At 41.1% G+C, this 24,286-nt stretch overlaps 1 protein-coding gene across 1 annotated transcript; it reads right to left on the bottom strand.

Moving 5' to 3' along the window:
- Positions 1-12,722: 12,722 nt before the first annotated feature.
- On the bottom strand, positions 12,723-22,907 carry PSMD3 (proteasome 26S subunit, non-ATPase 3). The gene is made up of 12 exons (XM_063300666.1): positions 22,656-22,907; positions 20,180-20,370; positions 19,803-19,940; positions 18,817-18,953; positions 18,525-18,715; positions 17,492-17,595; positions 17,116-17,230; positions 16,080-16,199; positions 15,681-15,784; positions 15,101-15,256; positions 14,277-14,327; positions 12,723-13,438 (listed from the first exon to the last, which is right to left on the bottom strand). The coding sequence occupies exons 1-12, from the start codon at positions 22,834-22,836 to the stop codon at positions 13,361-13,363; spliced, it is 1,566 nt and encodes a 521-aa protein (XP_063156736.1). The 5' UTR covers positions 22,837-22,907; the 3' UTR covers positions 12,723-13,360.
- Between the last annotated feature and the right edge of the window lie 1,379 nt (positions 22,908-24,286).

Raw genomic sequence — 24,286 nt, 5'->3', positions numbered from 1 at the left:
ACATGAGCTCCCAGTGTGATGCAGCTGCCTAAAAAGGCAGATGCTGTCTTGGGGTGCTTGAACAGGAGCATAGAGTCCATGTCATGGGAAATAATGGTTCCACTCTACTGTGCCCTATTCAGACTGCACTTGGGATACTGTGTTCTGTTCTGGGCATCCCAGTTTTAAAAAAGGTCAGGGACAAATTCAGCCAGTCCAAGAATGGCTGTCAAGGGGGTGAGGGGTCTGGTGTCTAAATCCCATCAGGAATGGTTAAAGGATTTGGGTATGCTCGACCCACAGAAGAGGTGACTGTGGGGAGGTATGATAGCAGTTTTCAAATATCTGAAGGGCTGTCACACAAAAGAAGGAGTGAACTTGTTCTCTGTTGCCCCAGAGGGCAGGACAAGAAGCATGGATTGAAACTACAAGGAGTTAGGTTCAGGCTAGAGAGCAGGAAGAACTTCCTGAGTGTATGAGCTGTGAGCCAGTAGAGCAGGCTGCTACATGAAGTGAGAAGTTCTTCCTTGAAGATCTTCAGAGTCTGGATGTTCATGTGTCAGAGGTGCTCTAGTGAATCCTGCACTGAGCAAGGGGTTGGACTAGACCTCTAATATTCTTTCAAACTCCATGATTCTATGCAAATTCACACATAATCATTATTATTTTTCCAAACTTAGTTTACCCTCTGATAAAGGGTTGAATGGAAAGTATTAAAATATGGTTTGAAAATGGGAAAATTATATGGCGTTTGCATCTAATATCATGTCTTTTCTTCATACTAGCCTCACAGTGATCGTTCAGAAGCAAATGGAATTGATGCTTGCAAAGATTCATTAGAGCATACGGAGTGTTTTATTTTGATGTTAGGACCCATGCCTCTGAAGGAATGCATACTTCCCATCAACATGATAGTTCTCTGTTATTGGGTACCCTCCAGAGATTACTATTGCCTACAGCAGACAATACACTATCTAGGAGGAACACATGTATATAATACCCAGATATATACCCACATGCACATATATCTGTCTACACACAGACATAGATTTATTTTATTTATTATAATAGAGTAATATCAGGAGCTCAAGGTGGTGTACATGACATTCCTTCCATTTCCCCCCACAACAACCACCCTGTGAGGTAGATATTCTGGGTATCATAAAACTTAGTTTTAAAAACCTTCCAGTCCTGAGGTGGGAAAACATTTTATAAACATTCTCCAACATTTTTCAGGGATTGCTGTCACTTACTGTTTTCTTTCCTGAGAATGCCTATCTGGGCAAAGAGGCATTCTTGTAAGCAGAGGTGGGACTGGTCCTTCACTTTCTAGGATAATAGCTTCCTATTCGTTTTTTAATCTAACAAAATCTTTAAAATCTTTAAATTGGTCTTGGTTTCTTTTGCTATCATTATGGCCACATTCTATTTAGAGACTGCATTTTTGGCATTGTATACTGTATTTAGATACGGGTATTTTCAAACCAAAATGGTTTTGATGGATCCAATGTGCCTTGTCCACTTTGGATTCTGGATGGACATATATATCTATGAGTTAAGATGGCCAGAAATTAAGTGGTATGGTTTTCTCTCCTGCATTCTCTCCTGCAGTAGATACCCATATAACTTTATAAGCTGCACAGAGAACTTTTATTCTAGGATAGATTAAAATGTAATAAAACAGAATCATCCACAGCCAGCACTGGATCATACTGAAGTAGCAGACATCCTGGACAGATCCCAGCAGGTCTTTATTCTTTTCTATGTATTTGGCTAGAATGTTCCTGCTGTACCACATCGTATATAGTGCCCGGTATGTATTGGAAGCTTTAGGTTAGGTCTTGTCTGTCTGTCTAGCTTTAAAATATATTAAAATGTTCATGCTTTAACACTTAAATGAACAAACCCTAAACCCTGTTGCTTTTCTATTCCCAGGGGTTGGGGATATACAACTTGCTAGCCCAGCTAAAATAGGGTTAGGTAGTTTGCATTCAGTATGTTGGGAGAAACCAATAATTGCCTTAATATGTTGTGTGAGCCAGATTAACACAGTAAGCCATCATATGGATTGTTTGGCATAGAATTGTCTGTGAACCCAGTATTGTTTTGTTAAGTCAAATGTATTGCTGAGTAGGGTAGAGGAATGCAGTTAGTATGTTCTTATCCAGAATTGCTCCAAGCGTTTCTGGGCAGAGAAATGCCATTAATTCAAAGCATTGGCATGGACAATTGGCCTACTAACATTTGTGTCTTGGGTTGGTTTGTAAAAGTAAGTATTTCTATCATATGGATTGCAGTGCGATCTACATTTCTGGAGATGTGATGAACTGGGGTGGGAGAGAGCTTAGGTTCTTCTGCTATCAATATCAGTCTCAGATGTGGCATGGAATCCAAGTGGAAGCTCTTTTGACCTCAGTGGGGAGAGTCCAATGTGTACTGTGGCCCCCCAGGAGACAGTATTACACCCTAATGCTTTAAAACAAAATTCTGAAATTAAAATTGAAGGAATTGCCAGGATGATGAAATTTGTAGAGGTGAAAGTATTTGACATCTGGGTTTCTCCCCCCAGTTCCATTTAGCAAATGCTTGTGTAGGTTAGTGTTAGTCATCTTAAAGCGATACTTCCAAAGCAGGGTTTCTCAACCGGGGTTCCATGGAACCCTAGGCTTCCATGGGAGGTCACTGGGGTTCTTTGGAGATCACAATTTATTTAAAGAATTATTTCAAATTTGGGCAACTTCACATGAAAGAAGTAAGTTTCATTTTATTTTTAGTTTAAGAACACAGTTAATGCATATACAGGTTTTGTGTTGTTTATTCATTACTCATTATTATAGCTTCCGACTCTTCGTGACTTCATGGACCAGCCCATGCCAGAGCTTCCTGTCGGTCGTCAACACCCCCAGCTCCCCCAGGGACGATATTCACCTCTAGAATATAATCCGTCCATCTTGCCCTTGGTCGGCCCCTCTTCCTTTTGCCTTCCACTTTCCCTAGCATCAGCTCAGGTAGTCCTCACTTAATAACCACAATTGGGACCGGAATTTTGGTTGCTAAGTGAAGCAGTCATTAAGCAAATCCAACCCAAGTTTACAATATTTTTGCAGTGGCCGTTAAGTGAATATCTGTGGTCATTAAGTGAACCATGTGGTCGTTAAGTGAATCACACAGTTGCCCATTGATTTTACTTGCTGGAAGCTGGCTGGGAAGGTTGAAAATGGCAATCACATGACTGCAGGACACTGAGATGGTAGTAAATGTGAACTGTTTGCCAAGCACCCAAATCATGATCACGTGACCGCAGGGATACTGCAATGGTCGTAAGTGTGCGTGCTGGTCATAAGTCAGCTTTTCAGCACTGTTGTAAGTCTGAGCCATCACTAAATGAATGGTTGTTAAGCAGGACTACCTGTATATTGGCCTACACATGAAATGAATATAATAATTTTATAACTTCTGGCCTATATCTGGGTGTGAATGTGCAGAGTGTTCTGCAGGCCTGAAAAATATTCCAAGGGTTCCTCCAGGGTTAAAAAGTTGAGAAAGGCTGTTCTAAAGAATTGACAGGGTTCAGCAGTTAAGAATTGATGAATCAGATTTCTGATGAAGATGGATTACTTTCCTAGAATGAAATTTTCCTTTAAGCAGACAGTTCAGAAAAAAAGTTAAGGTGTAGTTGACCCACTCAAAACTATTTCCCTAGAGGAAGGCAAAAGCCACTGGCAAAAACCACCTGTGCAGAGGTGTTAAGAGGTCTGAGAGGTCCCTGGGTCAGATCTTCTGGGGGGGTCTCCCTTCCCATTGTTGCTACTTTGCTGTCAGCTTCCACCTGCTTTATACTGCTGAAAGGGCTTTTTGCTCCAATTCTCTCTTTGAGCCATCTCAACAGGATGCCTTTAAACAGCTCTGCTGGTCAGCTATTGGGTGCTGCAGAAGTGCCAGTGTTCTCTTTGGGGGTTCTTCTGCTGTGCTGTGACAAGGGTCAGGCCTATCACTCTTCCCATTGGCTGGGCCAGCGGAAAGGAGCATCTGATTGGTTTAGCTTCTTACACCTGGTATTTCAAGAAATTCTTTTCTTTACAATGGCATGTGTGAATGGCAGGTAGCACAGCAGCGCAAGTGTCATGTGGAGGCCTCTCTGGTTAGCGGGACCCCAAACCAATGTCATCTGGGTATGATTCTATTTGCACCTTTGCAACAGTGCGGCAGGTGCCAGAATGTGATGGCGTCTAAGGAGAATACTGTCACCTTCTGTTCCCTCCTCTGCATTAAGGCAATATACGGTTTCAAAAATATCTCGCTGTCTGAAGCAGAATTCAAATGTTGCTCTCAACCTACAGCTGGCATCACAGCTTTTGAAACCTGCTGTTCAGGTACCAGTTTCTGCTTTCATCTATCTTTTAGCCACCATGGTGGCATGGGAAGTGGGTCATATCATCTGCTAAAGAGTAGGGCCAGCCCTTGAGGAAGTAATTAGCATTTGTAGGTGATGAGTGTGTTTAAAATGGAATATTGCATTTTAACAGTTGAAATCAGATGCCCCTAGGAATAGGTTTTTTCCTCCTCCCCCTCCCCCTCCAAGCTTTTACTGAATGAAACAGTAATAATAAAATAAAATAATAAAATAAAATAAGATGCACAGTAGTGTCTGTATTTTTTGTGCCAGATGAGGAAAGCACATCTTCCACCTCCCATCCTTCTTACTTTCTGTAGAGATGCTATAGAGAGCATATTGACCAACAGTATTTCTATCTGGTTTGGAGGCTGTAGTGCCTCAGATAAGAAGCCTGTGCAGAGGGTGGTGAGGGCAGCAGAGAAGAAAATTGGGATCTCACTTCCTCTCATTCAGGATATAGCGCATACACGCTGTCTGTCCAGAGCCTGAAATATTGTTAGCGACCCGTTCCACCGCCATTATGGCTTGTTCTCCTTGTTGCCCTCCTTACAGCCTTTTGCGCAATAGCTAAATATAGCCCAAGCTGCACTGTATTTAAATTTGCCGTGTTCTGCTGCATCCGATGTAGAATGGCTAGATTAGGCAACCATTTTGTCCCCTGGGCTATTACTCTCCTGAACTCTTAATAATACCTTCTCACTCCGTGACTACACATGCTGGGTGTAGGACTGATATTTACTGGGGATAAAGATTGGAGGAATGGAATGGGTAAAGAATGTACGTTGCATATTGTAGTGGTTATGGTGTTCTTGTTTTTTTGCTTGAGCCAATGCAACAAAATCTCATTTTAATGTACACTTTGGTGTATAGTGAAATGACAATAAAAGTTTATCTATCTGTCTATCAATATGTATTTGCATTATGCTCTTGCACAGTTCTTATTCATATATGGAAGGGTTGTACAGGAAGATTTATCTCTTGGTTGTGTTTACATTTTCAGCAGAAATGCCTCAATTTCAGCAGTGAGCAGAGAGTGAAATGGCTCTGACTATATAATTTGCAGCGAATGAGATAAAAAGAATGCCCCCCTCCCCAAAGGTGTAGAAAATGCAGAGCTGGCTGATTAATTGTTTGATTCAGCACAAGGCGACTTCTTATATTCACACTTCAGTAGGTATACTAGTCTGTGATTATGTGTTTGAAATATGTCTAGGTTGCATGTTGAAGAGTATTTTTAATATCGTGCAATTTTGAAGAGGAGAAACCAACCTCTGCCCCCCTCCCTGTGCTATTTAAATAACTTCTGAAATGAAGCGCCACCTTGAGGACTGCTGTGAAAAGACTGGTGTGATAATCTGCGACAGTATTTGTTACACAGAAAGAGTGTCATCAGGAAAAGCCTTTTGGATGACTGAAACTACAGGCTGATTCCCTGAACATCCTGTGATCAGTCCAGATTGGGAAATCCTGGACAATCTCAAATTCCCCTCCTGGCCAGGATGTAGGGGGAGGGAAGCAACAAACCGATGTGAACCAATCCATCCTGAAAAGCTTTCATAATGAAATCACAGCTAGGATGATCAGATGTGTGTGAAGTCACAGGGAGCCTTCTAATGTACAGAATTAGCAAAACTTGGGAATGTTGGATAAACTTTAGGAAGATGGGAACTGCCACTATGATGTCAAGTGATAGCCTTTTGCGCAATAGCTATGTATAGCCCAAGGTGCACTGTATTTAAATGTGCCATGTTCATGCTTTCATTCACAACTAAATAGTCCCCTCTTATATTTGAATTAAGATCTTATAACTTAATAATAAACAAATATGTGATCCTGGTTTGTTATGGTGTTAATTAAATGTCATCCATCATAATTCCTAGTTCAGAACTAATGGGGAACTCTACCAAACTTTAACTAGGGTGTCTATTGGTTAAAGCCAGTGCCTAACAGAAAATACATATGATGAAAGTGTATAGATATGATCATACTTCAGAGAATTCTATTTTGGAGAGTTTCATTTCCAAATTCTTATTTAGCAAGCTAGTGTGACTTCCAAAAAATCACACAATATTTCTGATGTCATTAGTGGCTATTACGCCTTCTTCTCCAGCATTATTTGATCTCTGTATCTAGACAATATATGATGTCCATCCCGCATAAGTATGTAATTAAGGCTTCAGCTCAACCTTACCAAGACCAGCTGTGAGTTTTGTGCTTCATGGTTCCTGGAATTGGAGAGATTTCATCTTGGCTCTGGGCTCACTCAGATTCAGGGCACAATTTGGGGATCTTCCTGGGCTCATAGCTCCTGAAATTATGAAGGGGAACTTTGTACAACTTCATCTTGTGTGCCAATTGTGTCTGTTTTTGGATTGGGGGTGGGGGGCTTGCTCATGATTACTCACACCTTAGTCACTTCCCAGTGGGATTATTGCAACATGCTTTACATGGGGCTGCCTTTGAAGACCATCCAGAAGCTTCATCATTTGGTTCAGAATGCAGTAGAGTGGTAGTTATGGATGTTCCTCTTTATATCCTTGTTATGTCCATTTTGTTGTTGTTTATTCATTCAGTTGCTTCTGACTCTTCATGACTTCATGGAACGCCAGAGCTTCCTGTCAGTCGTCAACACCCCCAGCTCCCCCAGGGACGAGTCCGTCACCTCTAGAATATCATCCATCCATCTTGCCCTTGGTTGGCCCCTCTTCCTTTTGCCTTCCACTTTCCCTAGCATCATCTTCTTCTCCAGGGTGTCCTGTCTTCTCATTATGTGGCCAAAGTACTTCAGTTTTGCCTTTAATATCGTTCCCTCAAGTGAGCAGTCTGGCTTTATTTCCTGGAGTATGGACTGGTTTGATCTTCTTGCAGTCCAAGGCACTCTCAGAATTTTCCTCCAACACCACAGTTCAAAAGCATCGATCTTCCTTCGCTCAGCCTTCCTCATGGTCCAGCTCTCACAGCCATATGTTACTACTGGGAACACCATTGCTTTAACTATGCAGACCTTTGTTGTCAGTGTGATGTCTCTGCTCTTAACTATTTTATTGAGGTTTGTCATTGCTCTTCTCCCAAGGATTAAGCATCTTCTGATTTCCTGACTGCAGTCAGCATCTGCAGTAATCTTTGCACCTAGAAATACATGTTACACCTCTATTCTGTGGCCTGCATTGGCTTCCTGTAGGTTTTCAGGTGCAATTCAAGATGCTGGTTATTGCCTATGAAGTCCTGCATGGCATAGGACAGGGGTATTTGTGGGACCGCCTTCTCCCCAAATATCTGCCCATTCCACATGCTCCAATGGGGAGGTCATACTCCAGGTCCGTTCTCTAAAACAATGTCACCTTGTGGGACCCAAGAAACATGCCCCTAACCTCCCCAATACACGCTTGGACCTGACCCTGCATGCCTTTAGAAAGGCATTTAAGACCTGGCTCTTTCCCTGGGCATGGGGGCCAGGGCCAGTAGAATTCTCAGTTGGTGAGTTGTATTTTAGTCCCAATTGCCATTTAATTATTTTAGTTTGCTTCAATGCATGTGTGTTTTTTGTTTGCATTTTTAATGATTATGTATGCTGCCCAGAGTCACATCATTTGAGATGGGCGTCCATATACATGTTCTAAATAAATAAATAAAACTGTTTTTACAGAACAGAAATCAACATGATGGTTAGTTAACTGCCACTGAGTTGCTCCCAACCCCTAGTAACTGTATAGGCAAACATGATGCTTGGAATGATGTCCTGTCTCTGGTAATAATCCATTAGCATTTCCAAGAACATTCTAAGAATGTTTTAAGGTGGCATCTATCCACCTGATCTGCTGTCTTCCCCTTCTACTGCCTAAGTGTGGCCAACATAGTTGCCTGCTGATACTATTTAAAAGTGTAACAGCAGAAGTTAAGCTTTTTTTAAAAATGCGGCAATTTGTGCTTGTTTAGAAAGTTCAACATTACTCCACTGGAAGTCTTGATTTATGCACGATGAAGAACATTAAGATATACCTGTGACTTTCAAAATGCTTTTTGGAAATCCTGTATCAAATGCTCCACATCAGATGTGATCATAATGAAATAAGAAGACAGATCCTTTTTGGAGGAATTAAATTAAAAAACAGCAGCAACAACAGAAAGTAAGTAGGAATTAATATTCCCACAATGAAAGCAATGAGGTTCTCCGTGGACCTGCATAAGGATCAATATACAGTAAAATTCACAACTAATCTGGAGACAGGTTTGAGTAACGAGATGGACAAATCTGCCGATGATGCCAGTTGTTGCATCATCATGCAAGTAATGATAAAATACATATTAGCTGGGTACAGTGGTATTTATGCAATATAAACTAGGAATTGTTAACACTATGATGGTTCAACTTCTAAAGAGAAGGAAAGAAGAGTTTATATGAATGTTAAATATAATTTCTAGAATGTTAATAAACATAGAGATGTGGCCATAAGTATTGGTGCCACTTTTTCCTAAAGAATCCCAACTCGTCATGAAATACAAGTAGTCCTTACTTAACAACCATTCGTTTAGTGATGGTTCGGACTTGCGAAGGTGCTGAAAAAAAATGGCTTATGACCAGTCCTCACACTTACAACCATTGCAGTGTCCCTGAAGTCACATGATCACAATTTGGGTGCTTGGCAACTGGTTCACATTCATGACTGTCACAATGTCCTGTGGTCACGTGATTGCCATTTTCGACCTTCCCAGCCAGCTTCTGGCAAGCAAAATCAATGGGGAACCATGTGATTCACTTAATGACCATGTGGTTTGCTTAATGTCTGCAGTGATTCACTTAACGACCGCTGCAAAAAAGATCGTAAAATCGGGTTGGATCTGCTTGATGACCACTTCACTTAGCAACCAAAATTCCGATCCCAATTGTGGTTGTTAAGCAAGGATTACCTGTAAGTTGAAATTGACACAAGTAAATTACATCCACCATTCCATATTCCATAGTCCATAGAGCAGACACTTTGCTTTTATGACTTAACATATTCTTCTAAATAATAAAACAAATGAAAATGGTATGGACATAATTATTGGTACCCCTTAGAAGTTAAAAGACATTATTGGATTTTAGTGATCTCTCAAGCAGACTATCTACTTTAATTAGTATCACAGGTGTCTTCAACCTCATCTCACAGGGCTGTAGTGGTGGGGAAAATAGGAGGAGGAAGGAGTATTAAGTATGTTTGCCGCCTTGAGTTATTTATAAAAATAATAAAGGTGGGATAAAAATTAATTAAATAAATAAATAGTCAGTCTATTTGGATGGAGAAAAGTACTCAGGCATTTTGTGTCATTTTGTGCAGGAGAGTGAACATGGACAAGTGAAAGAAAAGCAGAGAGTTGTCTGAGGAGGGAAGGAAGAGGTCAATAGTCAAGCATAGTAGCAGTAAAGGCTACAAAACCATCCCCAAAGAGTTTCATGTTCCTGTGACCATGGTTGCAAATAATCAAGAGGTTTAAGGTCCATGGGACTGTAGACAACCTCCCTGGATGTGGCCACAAGAGGGAAATTGACTCCAGGTTGAACAGGAGAGTTTGAATGGTGGAGAAAGATCCAGGGAAAACTTCAAAACAGATCCTGGCTGACCTCCAAGGTCATGGTACAACAATATCAAGTTACACCATTCATCACTGTCTAACTGAAAGTGACCTCCATTGTAGAGGAACCAGGACCATCCCACTTTTGAAAGACAGACACAAAAAAGCCAAACTGAAGTTTGCTAAAATGCATGTTGAAAAGCCACAATCCTTCTGGGAGAACATCCTTTGGACAGATGAAACAAAATTAGAGCTTTTTGGTAAGTCACAGCAGTTCTATGTTCACAGAAGGACAACAATGCTCTTACCATCCCTACTGCGAAACATGGAACTGCTCCATAATGTTATGGGGTTGCTTTGCTGTCTCTGGCAGCAGATGCCTTGAATCTGTGCAGGACACAATGAAATCAGAAGATTATCAAGGTATTCTGGAGCAAAACATAATGCAGCTCTGTCTCAGTTGCAGGTCATGGGTTCTTCACCAAGATATATTTAAGAGGATCCGAGAATGGTAGAAAAGCAAACATTGGACTGTTCTGAAGTGGCCTGCTATGAGTCCTGTTCGGAATCCAATAACACATCTATGGAAAGAGCTGAAACTCACAGTTGGAAGAAGGAACCCATCAAACCCAAGGGAACGGGTGCAGTTTGCTCAACAAGAGTGGGACAAATTGCCAATTGAGAAGTGTAGAAGTCTTATTCAGAGCTACAGAAAGTAGTTGATTGCCTCAAAAGGGCATGGTACAAACTACCAGGTTAGGAGTAACCAATAATTCTGTTCATGCCATTGTCATTCGTTTTGTTATTTACAAGTGTATGTTAAGTGATACAACAAAATCAAAGTGTCTGCTCTATAGACTATGGAATAACAAATGACTTGTGTCAGGTTTAACTCATTTCACAGCAAATTGCGATTCTTTGGGAAAAAGTGGAGGGATGCCAATACTTTTGGCCGTGTCTGTAAGGTTACTTGAATTGTACAGTTAAAGCTAAGTATGGCATTGATAGACAATTGCAAAATGTGTTCAATTATTTTATAATATAAAAAAAGGTTTCTATCTTTGAGCTTAATGCTTAATACTAAGGTCTCAACTGTATTGTTATTTATTATTGTTTATTAACGTTAAAGGAAAAAAAGAAAAAGAAAGAAAAATGAGCTGCTTGGAAAAATAGGTATGTGATTTCTATCTTCCCTTTTCTTTATACTCTGACCAATTTGCAGTATTCATAAACATTTAGACCCCATATTGTAAATGTTCATATTTGCCTTGCTGTGTGATGTATTGGATATAGGGAAACCATTCTTGCTTGAATTTGGTTAAACTTCTGTTGTGGATATATACTGTCAGTTTTGCCATTGCTGCATATTTGCCAAGCTTAAATTCCAATCAGATATTGTTGGTATTGGTATCTTTCTTCCAATATGGGGCAGTGTTTATTCTTGCAGCCATGAGCATGCATCTCAGTAAATTATGATATTTCTTCTTAATATATTCTGGAATTATAGCTAGTTAAAATATGATTTCATTTCAAATGTAATTTCCAAAATTCTCTAGATGGCACTGTGTATCTTTCCAATACTTTTGCGATTTTTTGCGTTATCTACCACGTGGTAAAATGTTCCTTCTGTTCCATGGCATTTCCAACATTTGTTACTGTATGATTTATCCCTCTTGGAAATTATTGACTAAGTTGTGTAGCATACGTGAAACATTTTATACCAATTTTCTTCTAGATTATAACTTGAGAGTGAATTTTATGGATTTGGTCCATAGTTCTTCCCATTGTTGTATGTGACGGTTTCTTTAAATTTTGCATCCATTTTATCATGCAATTTTTAAATTTATTCTATCTCCATGTCATATCTGAGTAGGTATTTATATATGTGCCCTAACAGATGCTATTATTTTGTGTAAGCCTTTCAAATACTGTCAGTTTTCTTAATGTCCTTCCCTCATTCTTAAGATCAGATTTTATCCTTCCAGCAATTTCTAAGTACATCAATCATGGTATATTCTGACCTTCACTGAGTTAATTCTTGCTGTGTCTTTAATCTATTCATGGAGTCTGAATGAACCATATCTACATATGTAATTACATTTTTCTTATCGTAATTATCTCCAACATGGAAAGCATTTGAAGGAGAGGCTAATGACTGGCTTATTATCTTCCTTATGGAATTCCATGCTTTTATCAAACGTCGTCCTCTTCTATGTCTCTGTACTATAAATATTTATGGACTCCATTGGCTAGGCCAATGCCTTTCAGTACTGATGTTCTACTATTTGGGAATTTTTTCCACTCTGTTAACCATGAGGCAACTTCCTTTATGATAAAATTTAAAAGTGCAAGACCACCTCTGTCTTTTGAGTCTTGTAAAATTTTTAATTTAACTCTCTTTTCCCACTCCCATTGTAACTTTATTGATAATTTCTTGCCATCCTTGTAAGGTTTTCTGAGATTGGAACTGGCACCATTTGAAACAAGTAATTTATCTTGGGTAATGTATTTTGAATGAACAAATGAATGAATGAATTTTGATAATTGCAACTGATCCTAACCAATTTGGCTTTAAATGTCTCTACCTTTCAGGATCTCTTTTGATTTCTTGCCATAATTTGGCATAGTTTTTTTTAATGTATGTCTTGATTACTATCTGTCACATGCTGACCAAAGTATTTCACTGGTGTTCCAAGGTGAAATGTCTCCTGGTGTAAAGTATTTGTAATTATTTTTGTTGTTTGGATGGTTATTCAAGATAGCAGAAACTAGAGAAATGCAAGAAAAAGACCCATCACATTTCTCCACTTGTTTTTATTTTAAAAATCTTGTTTTCATTCATTAGCCGATTTGTTTCTGTAATGATTTCAACGGAAGCTAAGGCTGTATTCCACTGCCTCTAACACTGGCAATTTCTCATCAAAGAGCACGATATTTTTAGGCATACCAATATCAATCAGGGGAAAAAAAAATAGAGCTTGAATTCCCATGTTTCCAGTGACTCCACTGTTAGATCTGAGTAAACGTTAGTTCTACTTAATATTCCATACAAGAGGCATTTTATTTTCCTCAAACTTTTATTTAAAAGTCCTAAACAAAATTTGACAAGATCTGTCACTGAAATTACTATGTCAGCTGGAGCAGAACTCCAGGAAGGACAACACTGGATTAGTCTGGCCCTTTGTAGGGAACATTTATGACTGAAAAACCATGGTGACCTTTAGTTCAGAAGCAAGAATCAAGCCCCCTTGATCTGGGGTCCCGTTTTTCCTTCTGCAGCAGCTAGAGGATTTCTTTTTTGTACCGCCCGCAACATGCAGAATATAGAAAGAAGGGCAAGTTCTGGTTTTCAGCCAATAGGTAAGGTTTTGTATTGGAGAACAAAACAAACAAACAAACCCTCGCAAACAAATGTCCCCCCCCACCCAGAGATCAAGGGAAACCGTCGTCGTCATCCTCTGCCATTTCCTTGGCAAATTCTAGATCTTGCTGCTCGCGCTCCCGGCGCTCCTGCAAAGCGAAGGTTACAGTAGGGTTTAGTACCATTTAGTTGCTATATGGCAAAACTTAGTTTCTGTGCAAATTACAGCAAAGGCCACCTTCCCCACAAACAGCTAAAACTTTGTAATGCCAGTTTCAACAAGGCCCACAGAAAAGACTTTTTTTTTGTATTTCTCGTCTTTTTAAGTTGCTTATACGGCTGACAGACTGCAGAGAGAGAAATGCATTTTAAATGTTTCTGAGGTATTTAATTGAATGCTTGACATACGTATTTGAGGAATTACATTCCTCATGGTGCATACTCTGTTTTCTAAGTCTGAGAAAAGGGAGGGAGGGTGGCTGGTAAACCCAAGGACTTAAATGCGTCATAATGTTCGAGCAACAGCAGTGCCTCCTTTTGTCAGGAGTCTGTAGGAACACCATTGTGGTATGCTGGGCCCAAGGATATATGACCACAGCTTAAATTTCTGTGTCAGAAAAAGACGAATTCTGTAAAATAATAAATAAACTTCTGTAAATTAAGCTACATCGCCCCATTTAATTAACATTTTTTGTTATTTTGCAAGGGAATAGTCTAGTACAAGAGGCAGTAACATGATACCAGAGATACCTCTAGATGATATCAAAATTAAACATTAATTTTAAAAAGATGTTTGAAATCTCACAACTCAAGTTTATGAGATTTCAACAAGCCGTTTTGTATTTAAATCCTATAAGGTTTCAGCAATTTAATGTTCTAATGCCATCAAACAACAGGGCCTAGTTCATTAAGATTACCAGCCCATAATCTAGTGCAAAACGATGCCCCAACTAAGGAGCTTTCTGTGTGATTGCCAGGAAACCTCACCTCTGCAGACTCCAAGTCCTTGTTATAAGATTTTGGGGGGAACCTCATTGCCTAGGGATGGGAGAAAATGAAAAGAGCAAACACCAATAAGTTAAAGGTAAATTTCACGAAGAAAGCTCAGAGGAAGAATACCTGTGGAAATCTTCAATGGCAGAGGCAAAGGAACAGTTCAAAAGAGAAATGTTCTAGCTTTTCCACTTGAGACTGGTGGACAAATCCTATGTATATTTCCTTACTATGTCTTTGGTGAAAGGAACTGAATTCTCAGTCTGCTAGAATTTCTTCCCAGAATTGGAGAGTTCCCCACCTTCCCCAGATCTTGGTGGGAAAAAAACACTTAATACTTACATGGGCTTTTAGAGATCTTAAAGGGCTTCAAACATAGGTGATAACCCTTCAAGACTGCTTCACTATAGAGAAAACTACACATGGTATTAACTGGAGGATCAAAGCTCCCTTCTTTTCAACCTTGTGCAGACAACGAACACACTCAGAAACCCCCTGTGGAGTTCTGATGCACACTGGATCTTTCACCTCATACAGCCTGCAGGCAGCTCCCTGGCACCCCAAAACTGCATTTGCAGCAAAATGACCAAGTTCTGACCTTTGTGATTTTTGCCCTTTTTGAGGGTGTGGGGGCAGTTTGCCTCTGAGAGGCCTCCTACTCCATCCCCATCCTCAGCACACACTCCAGAAACTCCATCCTCAAAGTGTATGAGAAAAATTTGGCCTTCCCCCTCCAGTGATGTGACCACATCACTGGATGACCTGGGAGGCTGAAGTGTGGCTCCCAACTCCTTAAACACCGACCACCCGTGCCTTACCTTGACAGACATATTGTGAATGTCGAGGCAGAAGGAAATACGCTGGTGGAAGGCAAGCTGGGGCTCCCGTGTGGAATAGATGTCAGTCATCTCCTTTGACTGGACATACCCTTTCTCATGATTAATGCTAGCTTCAATCACACCATCTCGAATAGCCTGGAAATCAAGGCACAACAATGGTTAGGTAGCCCTCGGATGACTACTCAGGTGAGCAAGGCAAGAAGCAGATGTTCACAGCTTGTTTGGGAAAACAACTTTTAGAAAGAGCTTACTGAACCTAAGTCTTCTGAACAGTCCAGATACAGAGTTGCAGACTTATGCTGTTTGCTAATGGAAAGGAAGAAATGTTATCCAATTCTATGTTATTAATACCAAAGGCCTAATATGATGCTGGGTATTAAAAACAGACAAAGTTAAAACAATCAGCAGCGGCCTTTGAACACTTTATTTTGGAATTTTCCAAATAACCAAGGCCCAAAGTAAATTTCTCCATCACAAAGACTGGGACCTCGTGGCTTTCAAGTGCAACCCAGTTGCTCAGTACGTTTGGAAGAAGATTGTAAACCACACAGTCCCTCACCTTGGCAACAATGAACTCCGCATCCTCTGGGCTATCCAACTGCAACTTCTGAGCTATATCAGCTAAGGATATGCGTGAATACGAAAGGCTGATCATGCGAACACCTGCATAAGATGTAAAAGAAAATCAGTGCCAATATATATAGGATAGGAGCACAAAAGTCAAAAAAGAAGAGGGAAGACAAACTAGTAAATATGATTTTTTCTTTCTACTCAAAAGGGGCATTCATAAAAGCAGGAATTGGTTCAATCCTGAGATCCTCTTCAGAAAGACGGCAAGAAAGTAAAATGAGAGGATAAATTCAGTAGCAACTAGAAAAATTGATGCATCTCCAAGATAGAATTTTAAGCTGCATATTGCCACCAGAAGGAAAACTACAAGGAATTAACGGCTTCTTACCTGTTTTGATCACATTGTGTCTCAACCGGATGATGAGGGTGTAGGTTCCATCTGCTTGGAACTTGTCACCAAACTGATCGAGAACCTGGTTGAACTTGGCCAGATTTCCTGTTCGAACAGCTGTCAAAAGGATGCAAGAGAGGATTAAGCTGAAGAGCTCAGTGAGCATATGTGAAGAATGTTCATGCCTGTGGGTGAGCACCTGCAGCCTCAGAATTCTGATTTCTGTGTGTGTGTGTGTGTATTCCCTATATATAATATATTCCTTTCCTTGCTGATGCTTTGGGTCTACATGTAAACGAATGCAGAGGCTTTGCTGCACATTGGAAGCATGTTCACAAAACAAAATCTTCATTAAACAGGAGGCATCAAGTCTACATTTGTTCTTGAGGTTCCTTCAGATATTAATGTTTGTGATTTAATATCTGACTATTTACTCAAGAGTTCATGCATTGCATATAAATAATGTAATGAATAGTTACAACCATGAGAAACTTTGACGGAATAATCACATACTTTTGATCGCAGTAAATGTAATTCATGACATCACTTTTTTCAAACAATGCAGTTTTTTGGCAACTTTTTGAACCCAATAGATGTCAAAGTAAGGGGGGGAGTATATATGCATTCTACACCTCATATAGTTCTACACCATCTTTCCATGTAATTTGTGTAGAATCACTTGCAGGAGCTGGGAACAACAAGGCTTCCTCTCTTTCTGTCTCTGTTGCAGACTGCTAGTTTCCCATTGCCATTAACAGTGGGAAATAAGTAATCTTGAGCTCCAGAAATTGGTACCATCAGTACATTAGTCTGGGCAAACATATTTCTGATACCAATAGTGGCTACTGGCTGTCCAGTGGGAATTTCCATGCTTCCTGAGATCATCTGAGCAGGTTTGCCTACAGCTGTGAGCTTCTCCATCAGTGACTCAGAGTTTCATATTCTTCTGCTTGCGCTCCAATTTTTTGGAATGCACTCTCTGAAAGTCAAGGGCCCTAACATCTTTTCATAGGATTGTTACGATAATACTTACCCTGTGTCAAAAGGAAGTAGGGCATGAGTGATCTTTTCAGAGACGGCTGCCGAAACTGCAGTCTATCTGGAATCTCACCTAGTAGCAACTCCACCACAATCAGCAACTTATGAACCTAACCATGGGTGCAACACATCAGTTGGTCCAGTTAGTAAGCACAGAGTGCATGCAAATGACAAAATACTTGTCACCAGCTCATAGCACCATCTGGAGCAGTGTTTCTCAGCCTTGGCCACGGGAAGATGTATGGACTTCAACTCCCAGAATTCCCCAGCCAGCATGGGGCTGGCTGGGAAATTCTGGGAGCTGAAGTCCACACATCTTCCCGTGGCCAAGGTTGAGAAACACTGTTTTAGAAAATTCAACTCCCACTCACTGTCTGTTTGAAGCCAACAGCTGTATGCTGGGGTGCTTTCCGGAGCGCATTCGTCATGGTTCTCCGAGCTTCAGAATATTCTAACTGGATGGCTTTGATCCGGCCTGCAAAGAAGAACAACTAAGCGCTAGGAAGGATTAGTGCAAATGTTAACGCTAAGGCTGCCCTGAGATACGTTTCCCCCCTTCCCTCCATGATGTGAATTTGTGCTGCATTACTAAACTAGAAGAAGGAATCAAGAATAGCTGGGAGATTCCTCAAGGAAGAGGAATTCAATCAAATGGGGGCTACACTGTAATAATCCTAGGGGACTTTTTAGCACAAAGAGATCCTGCTAGTACATATTCTCAGTATAGCTTGAGGCAAGCAAGCAGGGGCTGTGAATATTGTACACTCCAATATTTGCACCTCTCTGAATTTTGTGATGCGATATTTTGATAAATAAATGTACATGAAGCACACATATACACACCCTGGAAATCAGGTCTGAATTTTCAATGAGATGTTTTACTTAAAAAAAATTATAAGCTGATGTAGAAACAAACTTGTATTAAAAAAAGTGAAGTTGTGGCTACTGAACAAGAATAATCCAGATTCATTACAGTTTTGCAATCTCTAGAGGTGGGCAAATTTAACTTTTTAGAGTGGCTAAGACCATGGTAGGTAGGGTGATATTTTATTTTAGGATGCATTCTGCAATTTCTCTATATTTCCCACTGCAAAATGGAAACGAATCATGCTGCCAGTTTACAGCCATTGTGGCCTGAATGTTTCCAGAAGCCAGAGAAAAGGCTCTAGTGGCAATACATAACCCAGGGGCCCAGGCTGTCTGTCCCTAATGCAGTGTCCAAGGTTCCCCATTCCTGTGCCAAAGAGGTGTTAATATTAACTTATTAACAATAAGTTAATATGCACAAGTCCTTGTGTTTTGCTTCTGTGGTCAAAAACAGTAAATAAGCCCACCCCTGCCAAACTATAATCAAGCACACTGTATAGTATTTTATATCAAAAAGGACCAACTGTTTCCTCTTACCAGTGTAGTAGAGGTACCTGGCCCATTCGTTATTGTTTGCCTGCTCAGGGAACACTGATTTGGAGACCAATTTTTCTGCCTGATCATAGAGGTCATAATGAAGGTAGTTCCTGAGCAGCAGATTTAGCAGAGTAGCCTGTCCATCTGCATCATGCCGGAGCGTTGCTGTCCTTAAACGGGCATGAAGGAAGCTTTAAAAGGAAAAGAAATGGAGAGAGGCTGTGTCACCAGGAAAGTACAAAGGAGGGGAAAAAAAAGAACTAGGGTAACATCCAGATGCTTCCAGATTTACCTCCTGACCACATCCAACTTATTCAAAAACTCATAGATACGAGCATGGTAATAGTAACACTTGGCCACGACCAGATCAAGGGCACGGCGATTTTGAGGGCTTATTTTTTGCATCAGATCATCTGAAACCTTCTGGGCCTGGAGCAAGGAAAGAGACAGTGTGAAAAGCATACAAGGCTCCAGAGGAGGTTTTACATAACACTACTAAGTGCTGATCAGTACGCAACTCTTACACTTCCTGTCTGGTCTGCAAAAAGCACCCGAGATTATCTTTTAAGTCCTTCCTAAGTCATTTTAGTAAAAAGCAATAACAACTTACTCATTTGGACACGAGGATCCTGTGCTGCATCTAAGTGAACTTCACTCATGTCCATTTTGAGTTTCTAATCCCTGCTATTGTAAAAATCCCGTACGGTGAGATATTAAATTATAGCATCCAGTCTACTCAATATGGCTCGATTTTTCTGGCTATGCATATATTAACATGTGTATAATAATTCCCACAAAATAGATAAATGTCAGGGTTGGGAAAAACAGTTCATATGGTACTTGAATGAAGAGGTGTGGTAGGGTACAACGTGTAAGAAGAGGGAATTGGACCAGTGCCAAAGGCCATTCTGCAAAATTATCACTAGTTATTTGATTATCTGACCACAATGTTACGGCTTATTAGAATCTGTAGAGGATATAATGTCCCTGTCATTGATACATTTCTCCCTTGCTAATACCATGGTTCATGGTTGTGCATTCAGCATCTCTCCTGTATATGAATGTCAGTCGGATATGTGTGGAATGTATTAGATAACAGCACCTAATTTTCCTGTTTTAATTCCCTGCTCTTTCTTCCACCCAGCATTCCTGGGAGTTGAAGTCCACACAGCTCAAAGTTGCCAAGGTTGAGAAACAGTGACCTAGGTCCATGCATGATCCCTGGCAAGTCTTTGCTTTCAATCAGGAAACAACACATATGGAATGTCAGGCCATTACCTCTTGGTAGCGTTTGCTATTCATCAGATAGATGACCAGGAGTAGCTGGAGATATGCTTCTACTTCTGGCAAGAGAGGAGTGGCAGCTGCCTTCCCTGTGCGGGGCCGGAACTGTAGGTCCACTTCTGTGTCCATGGGCTATTGAGCGACAGAAGATAGACAGATCGATCGATCAAGTCAATGGAAGGATGGAATTCCTGCCTCCTCCTCTTCTCATAAAAGCCTATACACCAATGGCTTAGGACCGCATGTTTCCCACTTCCATAATTCACCATTTAAGTGATCTTTAAATTGATCAGAGATGATACATGCCAGTCCTCCTAGAATTCAGTGGGAATACCCAGCCCACATCCCACCTCCACCTCCTCTGAACTTGCCTCCTCCAGGAAGCCGATGAGGAAGTCCCGCACAGCACTGTTAGATGTGAAAAAGCCATTGATGGCTTTCTGGAGCACGTTGGGGTTGAGGCGACGGGAAGTGGAGGGCAAAGCTCTGAGGGCACGCAGGACATAGCGTGGTTCCTTCCCTGATACAGCTTTCTCAAGTTGCTTCACATGTTCTTTGATGTCTGCAAGGCACAATAAAGGAAGGTAGCTCAACAAGGATAGCTTAACAGTATAGTGTGGGAGGAAGTGCCCACCACTGACTGGAGCAACTTAATATTCATACAGCAAAAACTTACACCAAGTCACCAAAATATAACAAAGTCCTATTGTTTTATTGTGTATGCTTTGGATTCTAAGTAATAATTCTGACGCTATTTTAAACCAATAGCGGACTTGCTCAAATTCCTGACTATCAAAGCTATTCATAATATGGAAAAACGTTTAGAGCAACTGTGAATTAAGCCACGACGGATACTGGCTTCTGGGTTAGGATGCAGATTTCAGTATCCTCTAAAGCAGTGTTTCTCAATCTCAGCAACTTTAAGATGTGTGGACTCCAACTCCCAGAATTCCACAGTCAGCCTGTTGGCTGGAAAATTCTGGGAGTTGGAGTCAACACTTCTTAAAGTTGCTGAGACCGAGAAACACTGCTCTAAAGCCTTCATACTAGCATTTCAGTTAACATATTACTACAGCTCAGTTTGAAGACTTTACCGCCATTGCTAGATGAATAATAATAATAAAATACAAGTGAGCAAATACCAACATTATGTTGAAGTGCGGGAGTCCCATGGGGTACCCATGGATGATGGAAACTGAATGCTGGCACTGCTGCAGATTGATCTGATAATGAAACATATTTTCAGGGATTGGACCTCAGTTGTGGACTGTTTTTCCAGAGAGACTTACCTAGTACAGGTAGTCTTTGCTTAAGGACCACAATTGGGACTGGAATTTCAGTTGCTAAGTGAAGCAGTCATTAAGTGAATCCAACCTGATTTTATAACCTTTTGTGGTGGTTGTTAAGCGAACCAAGTGGTCATTAAGTGAATAACACAGTTCCCCATTGATTTTGCTTGTCAAAAGCTGGCTGGGAAGGTTGAAAATGGCCATCACATGACCACGTGACACTGTGACGGTCATAAATGCAAACCAGTTGCCAAGCTCCCAAATTGTGATCATATGAACACAGGGATACCACAACAGTCGTAAGCGTGAGGACTGGTCACAAGTAGGTTTTTCCAGCATCGTGGTAAGTCAGAACAATCACTAAATGAATGATTATTAAGCAAGGACTACCTGTACTCATGTTGTGGTACTCTGGCATCAAATGGAAATGTTTTCCAGTTTTACAAGGTTTCAATCATTACTATTTTTAAAAAATATATAAAAAACAATTGCCTGTGATTCTTGCTTTTTTTAATCACTTGTGGCTTATTTTGATTTTATTCTATATCTATTTTTTTAGATTCCACTTTGTGAACCATCCACTGAGCTCTACTATTCCAATAAAAGAATCACTTCCATAAACATATACTAAGTTACAAAACTGGCCAATAACCAAGTCTCCACCACCTACCACACCCTTTAAATAAAATTCCTTTGAAAATACCTCAAAGCTGGGCTCTGGCAGGTTATTTTAGACTAGTGTTTTTCAACCTCAGCACCTTGAAGATGTGTGGACTTCAACTCCCAGAACTCCCATGCTGGCTGGGGAATTCTGGGAGTTGAAATCCACACATCTTCAAGTTGCTGAGGTTGAAAAACACTATCTTAGAGAATAAATTATACTATTATACTATGGAATCCAAACCTGTTCCTTTCTCGACCCAAGCTTATAAGAAGTCAGAATTTTGACCAAGACATCTACTGACTATATTTTTTATGTACTTCCTCTGTGAAGCTCACAACAATGGTTCAGCAGGTTTACACAAATGAAAGCCACATAAGGTAAGTGTGTGTGGATTTTTACAGGCCATATCTGGTAGCCCCAGAAAGACCCAGTGCCACCAGCATTCAAATCTAGGTAGTAAGTCTCCCTATGGCTGACAGGGGCTAAAAGCATAATGCATCCCGTGTGAACCCAAGCAATTATAGTGTATTAAACAAACTATGGTTGAGGAATCATGGCTTAACACTATCGTGCACCCCATCCTCCCTGGATAGGTACCCTTCTCCAAGCGCTTCTACATCTTAAGGACTTTTGTAATTTACTTTCTCTTTTTCAAGAAACAACCCCACCCCCTTAACCCCACTTTCCACACCGCAGCCGCCCCCAGAGCCGAATCCCCCAGAACTGACCAATCGGAGCCCCTGGAACTTTCGGTAGCCCCCCCCCCCTGCCACGCCCTAACCACAAAGGGAATGGAAACGGGGATATTCTAGTCCCCGCCCCTTTCCACTTCTCGGGCCGCTCCCGCTCTACCTTAGCTTTCACTCGCGGATGATGCTACTCCCCCCTCCCCACCTTCGAGCGTGACGGCGTCGAGCTCGCGCTGCGATTTCTCCGCCGAAGCAGGTTCGGCCGGAGCCGCCTCTTCCTGCATCTCCACATCGGCGGCCAGAGCGGGCGGTTGATGGGGCTCGGTGGGAGGCAGCTTGGCCTTTTCGGATCCGGCGCGGCGTCGCGACCCGCCTTCCTGCTTCATGGCTCCGTCTTCCACGCACCGGCTGCGACCGTGACAGAGCAACAATCGCGGGGCACGACGGGAAAGCGGGAGCAAGCTCGACCAGCCGATCGCCGAGGGGCGGGTCGAGGAAAGAACGCGGATGGATTTCTCTTCCTACCGTCCTCTGGGAAGGCGCGCCGTAGAAGTAGAACGGGAGGGAGGCGACTCTTTCCGCCACTTCCGCTCTGTTTGCGGCTGGCGCGTGTCTGCTCTGAGGCGTCGACATGAAGCGAGGGAGGACAGCAGCAATAGCACTTAAAATAAGTAGATGGATATGATCTTTGTCTTTGCGGGATCTCCTTATGGCAGTGTTTTTCAACCTTGGCAACTTAAAAATGTGTGGATTTCAACTCTCAGAATTCCCCAGCCAGCAATTTTGGGAATCGAAGTCCACGCATCATCAAGTTGCCAAGGCTGAGAATCACTTGTTGTTGTTGTTTATTCGTTTAGTCGCTTCCGACTCTTCGTGACTTCATGGACCAGCCCACGCCAGAGCTTCCTGAGAATCACTGCTTTATGGGAAATTCTTAAAGCCTCCTATGCAACGTCATCGTAGGGCCGGTTGTGTTGCTCACTCCCTTACATCTGCATTCCCTAGCGGGATCTGCAATACAGAGTCGATGGCAAGGGATTGAAATCCATCGCATCTGGGGGGCTTCCGGCTCATTGCAACCTTTGAAGCGCTTTTGAGGATCCTGTCATGTTTACGCCAAAATAAGATGCATTTTATTCGGGGCTGGGTGGGTATTCTAAGCTAAGTAACCGTGTATAGGATTGAAGCTTTACTGATCCACCAAAAAAATGACTACCCTAGTCGGTTTTGAATATATAATTCTAGAATTCTTCTTAAAACAGTTTTAGGAAATTAAGGGCTTTACAGGTTCACTTGTTTTCCAAAAAGCAAAGAATTCTAACCTAAAGACATGCTGTAATGATTGAGATGTATCCAGTTAACTGTGTTTCTTCAATCTGGCATACTGTGCTGTTTTTCTTTGTGACCTAGAGTCTCGACTTACCTAGTTTTCCAGTATTTTAAAACATATTATTGAAAAAAAACTCTCAAAAAATCAACAGATTATAATACATAAAACTATCAAACTAAATATTTGACCAGACTATTCTATAACTGTATTATTTGTACTAATAAAATTGATAAAAGAATGACATATATATCATATATCATAAAAATCTTTTGGGTGTGTGTAATGATTGCCTATTCTAACATACTCAGGTCCACAAGTAGGTTCTTTAGGAAAACTGATTTATTGAAAGAATAGTATGCAAATACAGAAAAAGCTGAGAATGAGAGAAAGCGCGCCAAATACAAACTAAAAACCCTCGCTCCAAACCCGATCCCGCCCCTCGCCCTGCCATAGCAACCACCCCCTCCCAGGTGTTGAGGAGCGTTAGCCATCAGCCTGGGAAAGTA

The sequence above is a fragment of the Candoia aspera genome, chromosome 4 (genome assembly GCF_035149785.1).
Source record: "Candoia aspera isolate rCanAsp1 chromosome 4, rCanAsp1.hap2, whole genome shotgun sequence".
Lineage (NCBI taxonomy): Eukaryota > Metazoa > Chordata > Lepidosauria > Squamata > Boidae > Candoia > Candoia aspera.
The sequence above is the reverse complement of the archived record's forward strand: the minus strand, read 5'-3'. Positions and strand labels throughout refer to the sequence as shown.

Excerpts from the sequence above, each read along its gene's own strand:
- PSMD3 (XM_063300666.1), bottom strand. The coding sequence starts at position 22,836 with ATGAAGCAGGAAGGCGGGTCGCGACGCCGCGCCGGATCCGAAAAGGCC. Across the intron at positions 20,371-22,655 it reads CGACGCCGTCACGCTCGAAG|ACATCAAAGAACATGTGAAG; the intron begins GTGGGGAGGGGG and ends TGTGCCTTGCAG. Across the intron at positions 19,941-20,179 it reads TCATCGGCTTCCTGGAGGAG|CCCATGGACACAGAAGTGGA; the intron begins GCAAGTTCAGAG and ends GTCGCTCAATAG.